The 16,535-nt window shown below is 38.0% G+C and overlaps 1 protein-coding gene across 5 annotated transcripts in view; it reads left to right on the top strand.

Moving 5' to 3' along the window:
• Positions 1–16,535, top strand: part of SMARCA2 (SWI/SNF related, matrix associated, actin dependent regulator of chromatin, subfamily a, member 2) — a 181,968-nt gene that overhangs the window by 45,791 nt on the left and 119,642 nt on the right. For all 5 annotated transcript variants that reach the window (XM_030919245.1, XM_030919249.1, XM_030919247.1 and 2 more), the window contains exons 9-13: positions 1,208–1,378; positions 10,514–10,567; positions 13,312–13,442; positions 13,665–13,722; positions 16,406–16,506. In XM_030919245.1, coding sequence (XP_030775105.1) covers positions 1,208–1,378; positions 10,514–10,567; positions 13,312–13,442; positions 13,665–13,722; positions 16,406–16,506 — 515 coding nt within the window. The remainder of the gene's footprint in view (positions 1–1,207; positions 1,379–10,513; positions 10,568–13,311; positions 13,443–13,664; positions 13,723–16,405; positions 16,507–16,535) is intronic.

Consider the following 16,535-nt stretch of genomic DNA (forward strand, 5'->3'; position numbering starts at 1 on the left):
CATTAATTTTTGCAATTAAATGATGGAATATACAGATAATAGAGAAACTGAAGTTTTTTATCACTCTTTCTTCAAGTGAGTTCAACCATAACCAAAAGCAATTAGAGTTATAATAGCATTTGAGGCTCTTGCTCATCCACAGGGCAGACGGCAACTAGACTGAGTGATGAAGCTGCTGTCACTCAGGCAGATGCTAGAGTGACACCCCTGGACAGAAGATCCCAAGTTTTTGTTTTCATTTTTGCAATGGAGTTGCCGCTTAAAGATTTTGCAGCTTGTTCCTTTTATCGTGGCATTACATGATAAAAATAATTTGGAGTGTCCTTTTATTGGGATACACAAAGACATTTCTCTCAGAATGGCTCAGAGTACATCAGAATTTTATTCTGTTAAACCTCATCATGTTGCTTAATGGGAGGTGGAAGTGAAAATTACTGTATCTGTTTTATTGCTCAACAGTACCAGACTTCAGGTGCTAAGTGACTTGTCTCCAGTCACCTGGGCCCATTACTCAGTGCAGATGTGTAGGGGAAAAAAAAAAATCCCCCAAATTTGATCTTTTCTATCAACCACAAAGTTTGTAAGGCCAAAAAGAAAGACTTTTTTAAAATACAAGACATTATTTGTTCAAAGCCCATCTGATTCCTTGCCTTTAGTAGTACTGATTGAAATATTTATGAATGAAAGGATATTATGTCTGGAATTTGCTTCAAGACAATTCAGTTTGGGTTTAGGGGAAGAGTAGCAATGAAACAGGAATCACCACAAGTTACTTTTTGTTGTTTGGAGTTGGTGATAGGAGAAATTATACTATTCTCTCTGCTTTTGATTATATGTGAAAATTTCTGAAATGTAGAGTTAAAGATAAACTTTAGATTATGAGTCATCAAATTCTAAAATCTTTTTGTACAGTTAAAGCAACACAGAAAACAAAGAGCTGGCTCAGAGTGCTTAATCACACCACACGTACAGCGTGGCTTTGTGCCCGGACTTTGCTGTAAACTCCAGTGTCCTGGGATGTAGGCGTCACACTTCTGTGTTTTTGCCCTGCTTCAAACTCTGTGCAATGGATTGAACAGCCCAACTCATCCAGTTTGCTACACTCCTACCAGTCAAAGTGCAGACTGTCAAGGGGAGGACAGAGTGGAGAGTGGAGTTGTCTGCATGCTTATTTTATGCTCTCATCATACTCTTCTTTCCTTAATAGGCTGAAGATGAGGAAGGCTATAGAAAACTGATTGATCAAAAGAAAGACAGGCGTTTAGCTTACCTTTTGCAGCAGACCGATGAGTATGTAGCCAATCTGACCAACCTGGTTTGGGAGCACAAGCAAGCCCAAGCAGCCAAAGAGAAGAAGAAGAGAAGGAGGAGGAAGAAGGTGCGTATCCTAGTGGTGGCAGCTGAGTCCAGGGTGTATGGGCAGGCATAAGTTTAAGGCGAGTATTGCTCTTTAAGTACTACTTCTTAAACTGGTGAAAGTTTAGATGACTGAATTGTGAAAATTGCGTAAATGGGTATGGCATGAAAGTGTTGATTAGATATACTAGACAACTATTGGAGGTAAGGGCGTAATAATAGGATGTACTAAACTAAAACAGTGTTCATAAATCATTGTTTAATAGATTTTAAATTAAGTATATACAGTTAATTGGGAAAGGAAAAACAGATACAAGTAAGTGTTTGCTTAAGTTTAATGCCAGTATGACAGGGTATTACTCAATTATGAAAGAAATTGAAGACGAAAATGCAGCATACAGGTTGGAAGAAGCCAGAGGAAGATACAGGCGATAGTTACTTGGACAGATGGCAGTGCCAAAGTTCTTCATTCAGTTCTGTCCCTGTGTCGCAGTGAGGTGAGTGTGCACATTGGGGTTTTAGGTAATCACATAAAAAAAGAGTCCCTATGTGAAATATTTCCTAATTATCATGAGAAATGAAGGGTGAGATTTAGAATCTCTACAGATATTGTATCTCAATTCAAGAGTAACCTGCTGAGGACAGGCCTGTGAATATGATCCTCTTTGAAGCTTAAATCATCCAGTCATCTAGTTCTTGGTTGATACTGTGTTTTCATGATAAATTCTGTTTAGGCCAGGTACAAACATCAACAGGAAGTCACAATTGTAAAGGTCGAGGATTGGTAGCATTTAATGATTCATTCTGTACACTGAATAATTGAACAAAATGCTTTTCAAAAAATAATTAATTTCATGGCCCCTGAATCCTCATACCTGAGGAAAAATTATGTTTCATAATTAAGGAGGAGGAATAAGTGATTAAGAAGGTGTCTTCTTGCACTGATTTCTTTAGTATAAGATAGCTTACCTCATTGTGAAGATGAACGAGAGATGACTCAGGGCTTGTGTTTAGACATTTTGTTGGTGAGGAATACCTCATTTTCTTGTCAATGTAGCATTATAGACTGTGCAAAACTCCAGCTCCAATTCCTACCTTAAAAAGATGTTTTCAGAATTAGTGAGGAACATATAGGTAAGGGGGAGGGAAGGATGATGGGGAAAGAAATCATATAAATATAGTTATTACCACTGAACTGTAGATTTAAGAATGATAAAGATGGTGAATTTTTTATGTCTATTTGACTTCCATAAAAAATGTTTAAAAATTAAAAAGAAATTACTGACATATTGATAGCAGAGAAAGATGGAATTCTGGAATATTCTGTAAGTAGATCCCATTAAATGGCAGTTTTTAGTTTTTCCTAATTCAGCCGTGTGTTCTGCAGAGGTTATCACTGTTAGTGTTTAGTATTAAAATTTGTGTTTTACATTCTTTATGATTAAAAGCTAATGACCCAGATTTGAGATTATGGCTTACAATTAATAGATTTCTGCCATGGTGTTAGATAGCTGCATCATCATAGGCAGAGAAAGATACACAATTGAGTGTTGATGATTATGCCTATATTTGTGTGTTCATCTGTACAGAACAGGGACCTGTCACAATTATTTTTCAGTTGTTACTCTGCATGATCTGTAAGTTGGCATGCCCCTTTCAAACCCTTGCCTTCAATTTGGTAATAGCACTTATTCTTTGTGTCTTACGCTTTCACTCAACATATGCTAACTGAACATTTACTATGAGCTAGGTCATGTGCTAGAATGCTGGGAGAAGGAGGGTACAATGGTGAGGAAAACATCCTGCCTTCTCTCACAATTTAATCAGAGACAGAAAAAGAGAGGCTAGACAGATATTAATCAGAGAGAGAAAGAGAGGCTAGACAGATTTTAATCCAACATGCACCCAAATATACAATTACAAGCTGGGATGAATGTTGTGGAGGGAAACTGTTTCCAGTTGGAGGTGGGGCCTGATTTCTTGGCAAATGAGTAATAGACATTAAAGCAACTATTGTCTACCTTACAGGTATCTTTGAGTATCCCCCATTGATTATCTCACATGATCAATGTGCAGAATTTTTACTTTATGGTCAGCCATCTACCCTTCCTTGCATGCTCTTGGGTGCCTAGCATTTGAGCACTTCCTGCCCTCAGCAGGGCTAAGTTGGAGGGGCTCTGTTTCCTTCTGGGAGAAGTGGGACAAAGAAAGGGGGGGGGGGGAAAGAAACTGAGGCCCTTAACCCTTCCTGGTTCCTGTCTCTTTTGCGGGGCTTTAAGACTTCATTAAGAGTGAATTATCCAGTTCCAGATGCACCTTTATTCAAGTGCAAAGGAAGGGGATGCTTTGAAAAGTTGATTTGACATTTTGGATTATCTGTAAGTTCTTCTTCCCTCCATTAGAGTGAATGATTGGGAGTTGCTTATTCTAGCTTCTCTGTGGTGGAGGAAAACTTCCGTGCCCATGAGCATAAAAATCTCTGCTATCCTTTTTAGCACTTTTCTATGGTATTAAATATTATGCTGTACCTATCAATATTTTTTAAATTAACAAATACTTCAATAAACTTTTGTTTTGAGAAAATGTACTTTACTCAGTGAGCTAATAGCTAATAGCACTAAGTTTGAAGGACAACTAAGCTACAGATAACTCTAAGAAATGTGCTATTAAACATGAAGATGGTTGACTTTTTCACTTAATTTAATCTGAAAAGGATTACCTTTTATTTTCAGCATTAAACTAGTGTACAATTTTTTTTTTTTAATTCCCTAGAAGAACAGAGGCTTCTGTCTTTGGGAGTTTATTGTGTTTACTTGTTGCTCGTGAATAATAGGGTAGGTTTCCTTTAACCCGTTATGACCTTGTTTAGTTTTCTCATCATTACAGACATTTTTTGAAGTACACATTTATAAATCATTTTGAAACTTCTCATTCTCAGCCTGGTCTTCCATTAAAGCCCTTGAAATGGAAGAAAAAGAAGTGAACTACATGTATCTCCTTAGGTGTCAGAGGAGGAATAGTTTTTAAAGTATTGAAAACCTAGTTATATGAAACTAATTTCTTTGGTGTTCAAGATGAATGTGCTATAATGTGCATTTTGCATGACCTTGAGGTTTCCTACACGGTACAGAAGAGAATGGGGCTAGATAAAGGCACCAGGGCAAGTAAAACTGGCGTGAACATGGCTAAATTAGTGAACTGGGTCGTATTAGCAGGTAATCTTTTAAAATCAAAACTACGTAAGAAAATATATATACTAATTTGCTGTTATTCTCTTGTAGGCTATTTCATTAAAAGATCTATTACCATAGTGCTTCAGGCCCATGATCTGTAAGAAGGCAACAGGAACATTATCTACCCCATAGATTTGTAGTGAGGATTACATGGGAAAGTTTATCTAAAGCATGTAGAATACACCCTAACATATAGTAAGTGCTCAGTAAACATTATTTCATCAAGCAATTCTATGATACGAAAGTGGAATCATGATTATAATGTGGTTATGTTTTTCTGAAAATAAATCTTTTTTTAAACCTTTACTGCATATTCTTTGTGGTGTTGAATCAGTAATAATTGGTCACCACTTTTTGTCTAGTTGGAAATCAGTTGAATATTAGTGTGTAGGTTATCTTTGAGGACAATGGCAGATTCTTTAAATATTGAGGCATGCAGAGGAGTTATCCTCAGGTGATAAATTCTGCCTACCACCCTGTTCCCCCAACTCCTACAAAGAGAATTTTCTAATTACATGGCCTCTAATTTACAAGGGTTACTGGTGATTATGAGGCATCTCTCACAGTACTTTAGGGTACATTTTTCCTTAAGCTGTGGTTAGGAGCCCATACCAGGAGCACCTCTGCCTATTGCTTAAAAGTCTAGCCATCGGCCAGGTGCGGTGGCTCACGCCTGTAATCCCAGCAGTTTGGGAGGCTGAGGTGGGTGGATCATGAGGTCAGGAGATTGAGACCATCCTGGCTAACACGGTGAAACTTTGTCTCTATTAAAAAATACAAAAAATTAGCTGGGCGTGGTGGCGGGCACATGTAGTCCCATCTACTCAGGAGGCTGAGGTAGGAGAATGGTGTGAACCCGGGAGGCAGAGCTTTCAGTGAGCCGAGGTGTCACCATTGCACTCTAGCTTGGGCGACAGAGCAAGACTCTGTCTCCAAAAAAAAAAAAAAAGTCTAGCTATTTCAGGGGCTCAGTTTCCAGAGCTGTTGACATCAGCCAAAACTAAATATTTAATTCTCCCTTCCACATCTTTCAGTGGGATGTATACCAGCAGAACTATTCTTGTGTTGTTTATTTGTGACATTTTTTGGAAACATATGATACTAATGGGCACATACTCAGAATCTCTGAGGCAACACTAGGCCAGATATAGTCTACATTGGAGGGTTCGATTTTCTTTCTAAAAGTTCTTTTATCCTGTCTCTCTCTCTCTTTTTCCTTACCAACCACTTATTATAAGTAAATCTCAGGACTGTGATATTTTGCAGGTCTAACCTTCTGGCATAATGTATTGGCCAATATAGTGGTAGGAAATGTGTTTTTATCCTGTTTAGATACTGGAATGTCAGAATAGCCTGCTGTTGGCACAATTTTCAGTAAAAAGAGCTTGAAAAGCAAAGCAGTAATATTATTGAGACATTTGTTTTAAATTCAAGCTACTCCCTGATTCTTCTCAGTTTTTTTTTATCTCTTACAGTTTCCCCAAAGATTATATACTTTATTAGAGCTTTCCTCTACAGCATTTTCATAGATGAAAGAAAGGTTCTAATGTGATTCTGGACATTCCAGTGGAGGAACTATTGTAAGGATAGGTGAACACAGTGCCACAGTGATTAGTTATTTGATTAGTTCAGTGTCAAAATGGGTGAGACTAGAAGTTTGGAGCAAAGTTCTGTTTAACTGGATTGGCCAGTTACTTGAGTCAAAATGTTCGAATTAATTTTCTCTGTAAGAAACAACCCAAGTTGTTTTTTGCAATTAACATTGCAAATGCCTGTTAATTTGATATTCCTGGGCATTTTTTAAAATTACCCGATTACCTATCTTACGGTCTACTTAAATGACAGTAAAAATAACTCAAGTGGTTTTGGAAAGCTTAGGTTTCCAGTGAAACAGAATGAGTCCTTCAGATACCAACACATTTGAATGTTGTTTCAGTATATTACAACAACACCCACTGGGGGATAAAGTACATTCATTTTATAATAGAGATTGTAAAATATTTGATTTAAAACTGTTTCTTTATGTAATAAGGCTGTTTATAGCCTATGTTATAGTAATCTAAATAAAATGGCCTACTGAAATCTTCTATTGAGTTCAGCTTACATGGGATTTTCATGTTTAGAGATTTCTTTCCTTCCTCAGCCCTGCTGTTGATTACTTTTTATACCTTCTGCAAGGAAGATGGGTAGCCGTGCACATACCTTTGTTTGTGAACATTGCTAAATGGAAGATATGAATTGACATTGGCCTTTGAAATTGGGAACACACACTGTCTTTAGTTTGAGTAATTTTTAGTTATGAGTAATCTTTAGTTATGAATAAATTCCTATCATGTCCCCTTACATGATTAGGTTAATTATACTCCTCCCTTCCTACATAAGCATAATTAGTTCTAAACTCTTTTTGTATGTAGGAAGAAGCCAGTACAAAGTTTCTTGTTCAGTGTTTTGTTTTGTTTTCAATCAATGGAAATAAGTGCTGGCATCAACCATTAATATTGATAGCATGCGTTTGCAATTACATGATGCAGATAACTACATATGAAAATTTCTCAGGTGGCAGAAGACACTGTAGCAGCTGCTGCATCCACACCAGGACATTTCATCAGGTGCTTAGAGACTGTCCGAAGTCAGCTCAAACAGTAGACCGATCACAAGCTTTTGGGTGTTAATTTTGAACCAAAAAAGGGGACAGTTGTGTTTGTTTTGCTTTGTTTTTTCAAGTTTTGAGGCACAGCATGAGGTTGATGTGAGTACGTGGGCTTATGAAAGCGCGCTAACCGGGAATGTCATCAAACTGAAGGAATCCAAAGTATGATGGGATAAGCTGACATCTTTTGCCATAGAGTAGACTGCCACCTGGCCTCTATCTCTTAGAATAACATGGCAGAATTGGGTCCAAGGACAGGGCATGCTTGCTAGGGAAGTCACACAGAGCACCAATTCAATGGCTGATTGTGTATATGCTCTTAACTATTTTATGACTTGCAAATGTATTGGCACCTATTTATGATAATAATAATTTAATGAGCATATGCTAAGTGGAAAGCATTGTTCTTTGTGCTTTCATTCATTCCTTCAATCACCAAATATTTATTTGGTGCCTTTTAAATGCCTGATGCCCTTGTGGGTGTGGGAATGCATCAGTGAATGAAACAGACAAAAATCCCTGACCTCGTAGCCTTATGAAGCAGTTTTCAGGAAATGCTACAGCCAGTCTTAATTATAGACATAAAAGAATAGTCCTTGGACTATCGTTGACCCTTGTACAATGTGGAGATTGAGGCTGGCAGCATATATATTAATTGGGACACTGGATTGTACATGTTGAAACAGTGACCCAGTCCTGCAGAAGCCCTAGGATATAGGCACTGTTAGTTACCATTCCTGTTTTATGCAAGAGGGAACTAAGACGCAAAGAGAAAATGATTTGCTCAAGATCATACAACTAAGATCTCTTGCACTTAATTACGGAGAGCTAAGATTCAAACACAGTTTGTCTAATTCCAGAACCAACTGTCTTAAATCTAATATTACTCTGTCTCTCAGATTTGATACCTAATAGAATTTTCAAAAATAGTTTGGGGGATTTTAAGTAATGGAAGGGCCTGACCATGAGACAGTTTTTAGATAACAATCTAGCTAGTCTATAGTATATTCATAGGAAAGTATCCTTTAGAATAGTTTTGATTATATTAATATATGATGCTTCAAGCTTTTTAATGTACTATTCATTGAAATGGTGATCCAATTCCACTTGCTAGATATTTGAAATTGGCTTATTCATTGTCTCATTTGATTTTCTTTGTTGGCCAAATTTGTAGCTTATTTCTGATTTGTATGGAGAGAATGGTGGGATTAATTGACTTTCCCCCATTAATTAAAATAGTCCCCTGAGTATAGATTCTGAGAATTCCAAAAATGGAACCTTCAGTGACTGGTAGCAGGGATGGTTTCTTTTCTGAATACAGGGGTTCTGTTATTGTTCTCTGTGTCACTAGCTTAGATGTAGAGCCTGATGCTCTTCGAAGCTGATCATTTCTTTTGAGCTTATTAGTATTTTCGCTCTGGGGTGAAATTTAATTTCTTGGAAAATCATAACCAAAGGGAGTATTTTATTTCCTACTGTTTGGTAGAAGCTGCATTTTTTTTTATGCCTTGTGCTTTGGCATACATACATACATGTATTTTTGGTAAGAAAATTGCATTGTAAAAGAACTTCAGAAATTTCAAATGCTGACGGAACTGCCTTTCTCCACTATGAATAAAAGTGGATTTTAAACTTTAAGTGTTTTCTTAAAAGCTATTTTGTCACAAGACAGTTGAGTTATTTTCTAGAAGGCAAAAACGTATTATATAATCGATATCTTAAGTAAACAAAGTTGAGTTCATATTGATTCTGTATCATCATTTTTTATTTTTAATTAACTAAAGAGCCCAAGGGAGGAAAGCTCATTTTCTCAAGCATCTTGGCAAAGGAAGTGACTAAATTTTTTTTTTTTTTCCTCATTATACTATGCAGAAATAGTATAGCTTTCCAGCAGTAACTTTAAAATAGGGATTCTATAGAGGTGATTTTAAAGATTTCACTTCTCAGAGAGGTTATCATAAGTGGAAGAAATTTTACATTATTTTGCGTATATTACAGATGAGACTTTCTTGGATATGTACAAGATATGACATAATCTTTTTTTTTCCTTTTTTTTTTTTTGGGACGGAGTCTCGCTCTGTCACCCAGACTGGAGTGCAGTGGTGTGGTCTTGGCTCACTGCAAGCTCTGCCTCCTGGGTTCATGCCATTCTTCTGCCTCAGCCTCCTGAGTAGCTGGGACTACAGGCGCCCGCCACCACGCCCAGCTAATTTTTTGTATTTTTAGTAGAGACAGGGTTTCACTGTGTTAACCAGGATGGTCTTGATCTCCTGACCTTGTGATCCACCCGCCTTGGCCTCCCAAAGTGCTGGGATTACAGGCGTGAGCCACCGTACCTGGCTGATATGACATATTCTTAACTTTTTTCATTTAGGTTGTTTTTGAGGCACATAGAAGTTAATGGACTAAGATATTGGGATATGTAAGAAATGGTAGATAACAGAATTCTTCATGAGACAACAGTATCTGCATCAAATTTTCCCATATACACATGGTAGAAATACTGTATATTATGAAAGAAATTTAGGTGGAATTAAAAACATCCAGGGAACTCATAAAGTTTTATATTATGTTTTTATGCCCATGGAGTGGTTCATAGCTTATTCTTTTTATTGAGAATCCTATTTTATTTTATTTTTATTATTTCAACTTTTATTTTAGATTCAGGGGATACATGTACAAGTTTATTACCTGGGTATATTGCGTGATGCTGAGGTTTGTGTTACAGTTGATCCTGTCACCCAGGTAGAGATCATCGTACCCGATAATTAGTTTTTCAACTCTTGCCCCACTCCCTCTTTCCCCCCTCTAGCAGTCCCCAGTGTCTATTGTTGCTATCAGAGCTTGTTCTTGATGGACAGTTTTAGAATGTTGTTCTTCATTGCTGAAGAAAACTTGCTTGGGGCATAGGAAAGTTGAGCTAATTGTGTCAGGATTTGTCTTCCCACTCCCAAACATGAGAAGAACATTTCAGATTCTGACCACTGTCTTGATGCTGCCCTGTCTTAAGCTCTTTGAGTCCCTGAAGACACAATCTACAAATCTCTAGTGTGCTGGTCTCAGATCACATCTGGCTTTAAGTGACTCTCTACAAGTTGCTCATAAAATACATGTTTTGTCTCAGCAAAGAGAAATGAACATAAAAGGCATTAACACTTAAGCTCTGTTAGATAATAATGAGGTAACAATGAAATTCTATTACATACCAGAGAGTTACCAGGAAGTCCTGTACCCCATCGTCTTGGTTACATATAACATTTTTGTTGTTTTGCAGAAGGCTGAAGAGAATGCAGAGGGTGGGGAGTCTGCCCTGGGACCGGATGGAGAGGTAAGGGATTGACATCCTGTCCACTGTGTTCTGCTGAACGGAGTCCGTGCCATACCTGGCAGCACCATTCTTCATACGTACTATTTTTTCTTACTCTGCTATTTAATTTAAGTAAAAATAGTAATACATTAGCATAGTCGAACATTAGAATGATACAAAAGGGATACAGTGAAAAACAATCTACTTGCATGTCAGACTGTCAATCAACTGATATTAAATGTATTGCATACTATTTCAGAATTTTTTGTGCACATATAATCATATATTTATAAATATATAGGGTGTGTAAGAATCTTAAATGATTCTATAATTATCTTGCCCAGTAAATGATATGGAAGCATAACATATGACCCAGTTTCTCTAGTTTATTATTAGTTTAAAATTATAAAAGTATATAAACTAAAGAAGTCACGTATTTGGTTAACTTATTTTTGACATTTTTAATAGGCTTGCCGTATAGCTTCTATATGTATATTCATCAGCCTAGTCCTAAAATTCATTTCCTAGTAGTTCTAATATTCTCCTGAATTATGAGGATACCATTTATTTATTGGATTTTTTTTCTGAAGAATTTAAGGTTCCCTGCCAGCAATTCACAGTGAGGAGGCATACTCCCAGAGCAGGATGGGAAGGGAGTTTGTTTCCAATAATCTTCATTTTGTCTCATAAATTCTGATAAACCTACTTGGCGGATCGGAGTGGGTGGGAGGTTGCCACTTCCCATTCTGGTATCGCTCTGCACACAGTTGTATTGTGAACTCAAACAGCAGAGATGCAGAAAAAAAAGATTGAACCACTATTCTATGCAGAAACCTCTTGAACAATAAATGTTACTTAACCACTATAATCCATCACAAGGAAAGAAAGGATCAGGATAAATGTCTGATATGTAAGAAACTCCGTGGGCTGTTATGGGAAAAGAATACTATATATTAGAGCACTTAGAAACAACTCTAATTTGCAAAAGCCCGGCCTTACCTAAGTATGCCTCCCATTGGTCTACAATTAACAAGCACACAGGGAGAGATTTAACATGTTAGCTTAATAGTGTTCTTATATCTTACTGTCTGTTGGGAAAATTAGCTACTGATCTTGGGCTTGTGACATACATCTTTTTTTCTTTTAATCTTAACACATGTGTCCTGTTTGCTAAGGCTTGCAACGTGGACATCTTGCTCTGTTTTGAAATAATGTTCTTATTATTATGCTCTTCTGTTCTCATTCAGCGCTTTTGCCAAGGTTCTAATTCCATCTACAGTGATTTCCAATTTTCTTAGAGGCATGACATTAGCACAAAAACAAGCTATATTATAATGGTTCATGATAACAGAATATGATTTTTCCAAGGGAAATGATAGCAAATTGTAGATTTTCTTCTTTATTTCTTGAGTATATAGATGACCTTTTACATTAATGAGGAAGAAGTGTCATGTTGGCATGCAAAGTAATGATGTTCAAAACCATTGCTTTAGCACACACAAAAGAAAAAAATGACAACCTGGAGTAAGCCTTTTCTCTTTTTAAGGTTATTTTTGTGGATAATTGCTAATATATTGTTTCTTATGCTGACAGTGCTTTGTTGAGAGTGTAAGGGGAAAGAACCTTTGGCTATGTGTTTTTTGTTTTGTTTTGTTTTTTGGTCATTTCCTATAAGATATGGAAGATAAACTATAGCATACTGTAGGTTATCCTATCATTTCTGCTTAATTCCAATTGAAAGGAATTTAGGAAAAATTTTGGAATTGAATTGTCTAAAAATTCAATTTTATTACTTTTCAGGAGATAGATAACTTGAACCACTCACAAATCAAACATTTCCAAACAAACATTTTACTTAGGGATCTGCTTCTAGAGAAGTACAGGTCACCCTGTAATCAGGAGCAGTCATTCGCTACTGATTATATTCAAGTGTGATTCTTGTGTTCCTTGGATATAGTAGTCTAGTAATGAACTTTAGCTTAATCTTGGTCAATTTGCCAGATTTCAGAGGAGCAGAGCTTTTTTCTTTGTCACACTCAAAGATACCAATAGTTGGGTTAGATACCTGGGGGTTAGTTTTGGAAAAATGACACCGGTTCTGCAGAGACCAAACCAGCCACTCATGAGATGACATGGGTTATAATACCTTTTCTGTGTTTCATTCTCTCTGAAACCATGACTTTGCAGTAGTTGTTATCTGGGAAGTATTAGTTGAGGAATCGGGAGTTGTTAGTTACAAATGACCGAAATCAACTCTGCCTGATTTAAATAAAAAGGGAATGTATTGATAGGATACCGGGAAACTCATCAGATCTCCTGGGTTTCCGAAGAACCTGACTCAGGGCTATCCCCAATATTATGCTCTACAACTGGTCCAGTAAGGACAGGCTGTGGTTGGGAGCAGGCAGAAACTTGACAGAGCCATTACCACTTTCCTGTTGCTACTGTAGTCTCCCCTGCACCAGTGTACCTGTTGGTTTCCACACCCTTGCACTTCTAGCTCCTAACTCACAGCCTTGGTGATGTATCTGGTTGCTGGAGCTGAGGTTTGTGCCAGTATCTTAGCTGTCAGGGAGGCAGCATTTTCAGTTGTTTTAGTGGGAGGTAGCCTCTCGCCTCCCACCAAAACTCATTAGGTAGTGAAATTTCCAAACACAGAATAAGGTTTCAGATGCTGGGCAGCAAAAAATGCTGAGAAACATCTAGTAAAGAACTGGGAGAAGGTCTTAACATCAAGCCATGACATGGTTTTCTCTCCTTTGTAGCCCATAGATGAAAGCAGCCAGATGAGTGACCTCCCTGTCAAAGTAACTCACACAGAAACCGGCAAGGTTCTGTTCGGACCAGAAGCACCCAAAGCAAGTCAGCTGGACGCCTGGCTGGAAATGAATCCTGGGTAAGTCGTGAAAGCAGCATTCAGGGTGTTCTTTTAGCTTTTTAGATTTGGTAATCTTGTACAATCTCGAAACTAAAACTACATAGCCTTTGCTGAGATGGTTGAAGTTGTTATTTGGATTTGTCTTTTACACATAGAATGTGCTATTAAGTCATGTGTGTCTTTATTGTTTGAGAATTTAAAAAACTAAGCCCCCTCCTCTTCCTCACTCTTTTTCCTTAGTTATGAAGTTGCCCCTAGATCCGACAGTGAAGAGAGTGATTCTGATTATGAGGAGGAGGTATGTATGTATCTCTGTTTGGGGTTTATTGGTTTGAAAGTTGTCAGAGGAAGGAACTTCTTCCTGAATGTAAGCCCGGGCCTTGTGTCCGTCTATTGATTCTTCCTCCTGGATTGGCCTTTGGGTGACAGCTGGGGCTAAGGATTTACAAATGCTTTGATGGTGTATGCCTAGAGGTACAGTGATCTCTTGGGAGGCCCCGGCTAATGGGGAAACTTGGCACATTCTAAATTCACTTGTAACCAAGAAAAGAGAAGCTGGCTTAACTTGGACATGGTGAAGTGGTCTTTTGGGGGAGAATTGGAGATGGATTACTTTGAGAAAGGCCATGCCATACCTCTAAGTGGTTCACACTGAGAATTAGCTGCCAAAAAGTTCTGAAGTCCTTCAGACCTTAAAGTCTATTTGCAATTCTGAGTCTGGAAACTTGGACAAAAAAGGCAACATGGGATTGGTTTAATGAGTTTATTGATCCTCTTGATTTCTCTCCAAATGTGATTCTTGTTTGAATTCCTTAAATATACTTGTTACCCAAAGAGAAGCGCTCAGTCTCTTGGAAGGAATACTTAGTATAACTAGAACCTAAAATGGGAATCTTGGGTACTTTTAATAGAAATTGAGAAATAATAAAATATTCGTTAAGTCAGCTACAAAAAGTTTAATGTAATAATTAAAAACAGAAGTATTAAAAGAAGTTTTGATCTCTTTTATTGGAGCATTGTTAATATATATTAGTTAATATATAATAAGTCATTAGATCTGATATTTTTGAGAGTGTTGTAGCATAGGTGCCGAGGACCAGGTAAAGCATCCTTACCCATAATAGCTGACCAGGATCTCAAGACTATGGCTGTTTTCCTTCTATTTGTAGACTTGTGTTTTCCAAATTAGTCTTCCATGAGCACTTAATGCTTTTGTAAAAAGGAAGAATAATAAAAGTTACATTATATTCATATATAATATATATGATGCATATATATTCATATATATATTATTCATATATAATGTATGATCATTAAAAAGCAAACATGATTGGGCATGGTGACTCATGCCTGTAATCCCAGCATTTTGGGAAGCTGAGGTGGGAGAATTGCCTGAGTCCAGGAGTTCGAGACCAGCCTGGGCAACATGGTGAAACCCTGTTTCTACAAAAAATACAAAAATCAGTAGGGTGTGGTGACGCATGCCTGCAGTTCCAGCTACTCAGGAGGCTGAGGTAGGAGGATGGCTTGAGCCCTGGGCAGAGGCTGCAGTGAGCTGAGGTCATGCGACTGCACTCCAGCCTGGGTGACAGAGCAAGATCCTGTTTATTTTTTGTTTGTTTGTTTGTTTTTAAAAAGCAAATACTTTTTGGGGGCATGCTATTTTTTCTCCCAGCTACTCTATCTCTAAGATATTTAAAGGGGGTTTGTTTACTTGGATTAATGGGCTTATAAATGACCTACTGAAAGAACCTTCTCTTCGAGTTAAGAGAACCAGAGAGGGCAGAGATAAGATAAAGTAGGCCACCTAGCCAGCAGGTGCCAACCTGAGGATGACAGGCACAGACAGCCCTTGTCCCTGGGCCCATCGCATGGGTCTGCTGCAGGTGAGCCTGAGTGACATGTGGAGAGTCATGTCCCCTCTCAGCATTTTATTTCCTGGCCTGGAAGATGAAGGAGTTGTGCCAAGGCGTTAGCTTACTCCCTGCTTCTAAATGATCTGCTATCGTAAGGTTTGATTTTTCTCCTCGATAGTATGTCAGTTCACACTTTGTCATTTAAGATTTATAGAAAAGCATGGTTCTCTTTAAACCTGCTTTTCAAGGAAACTCTGCTGGATTGTCTGGAAAGATTTAGCCTTCTACACCAGGTTAGTAGTGGACAGAATGGACATTTATTTAGTGATGCTTTCAAATGGGTCAGCTGGATGTAGTACTCAGTTGAGAAGGGAGAGGTATTGAATCCTTTGTCAAGTTATTGAGAGTTTTTAATCTCAGGACTCTGTGATGTGTGATGTGAATCAGCCACAGAAAGCAGTGTGCTTGCAAAATCCAGGTCCTCTACAGTGGACGTGTATGGGGCCATCCAAGTCCCATGGGCGTTATCAGAGAGAGTGGATTTTTTTGTTTTGTTTTATGTTTTGTTTTGTTTGGAGACAGAGTTTCACTCTTGTTGCCCAGGCTGGAGTGCAGTGGCGTGATCTTGGCTCACTGCAACCTCTGCCTCCTGGGTTCAAGCGATTCTCCTGCCTCAGCCTCCCGAGTAGCTGGGATTACAGGCATGAGCCACTGCGCCCAGCCTTCAGAGAGAGTGTTTATATGAGAAGGAGGAGCCTAATATCTCTACAATATGGCTTTAGAGAGAATGCTACTGAGTGAGAGCAGATATGCTCTGCAGGACTCTGATAACCAAATAATGATAAATATTTATGTTTCTGGCATGACGTTTACATACTCATTCTTGGGGGCAAGGGTTCTAGGGGATTCTCAGAGAGTTTCCTTCATTCTCTTATTCATGATTTCAATAGCAATGGAATGGGGGTATTGCCTCACTTGAGTAGATGTTAAATTTACTTCCTCCCTGAATTTTATGATCTTACTTCATTTGGGAAGTTGAATACTAGTTGTCTTTTCAGAAAAGGTCAATCATAGAGATTTCCTTGTTAAAATATAATTTCCTCCCTATCTTTGTTCCTTCTCCAGGATGAGGAAGAAGAGTCCAGTAGGCAGGAAACCGAAGAGAAAATACTCCTGGATCCAAATAGCGAAGAAGTTTCTGAGAAGGATGCTAAGCAGATCATTGAGTGTGTATTGAGCTTTTCCCTTGGAAATG

The sequence above is a fragment of the Rhinopithecus roxellana genome, chromosome 16 (genome assembly GCF_007565055.1).
Source record: "Rhinopithecus roxellana isolate Shanxi Qingling chromosome 16, ASM756505v1, whole genome shotgun sequence".
Taxonomy (NCBI): Eukaryota; Metazoa; Chordata; class Mammalia; order Primates; family Cercopithecidae; genus Rhinopithecus; species Rhinopithecus roxellana.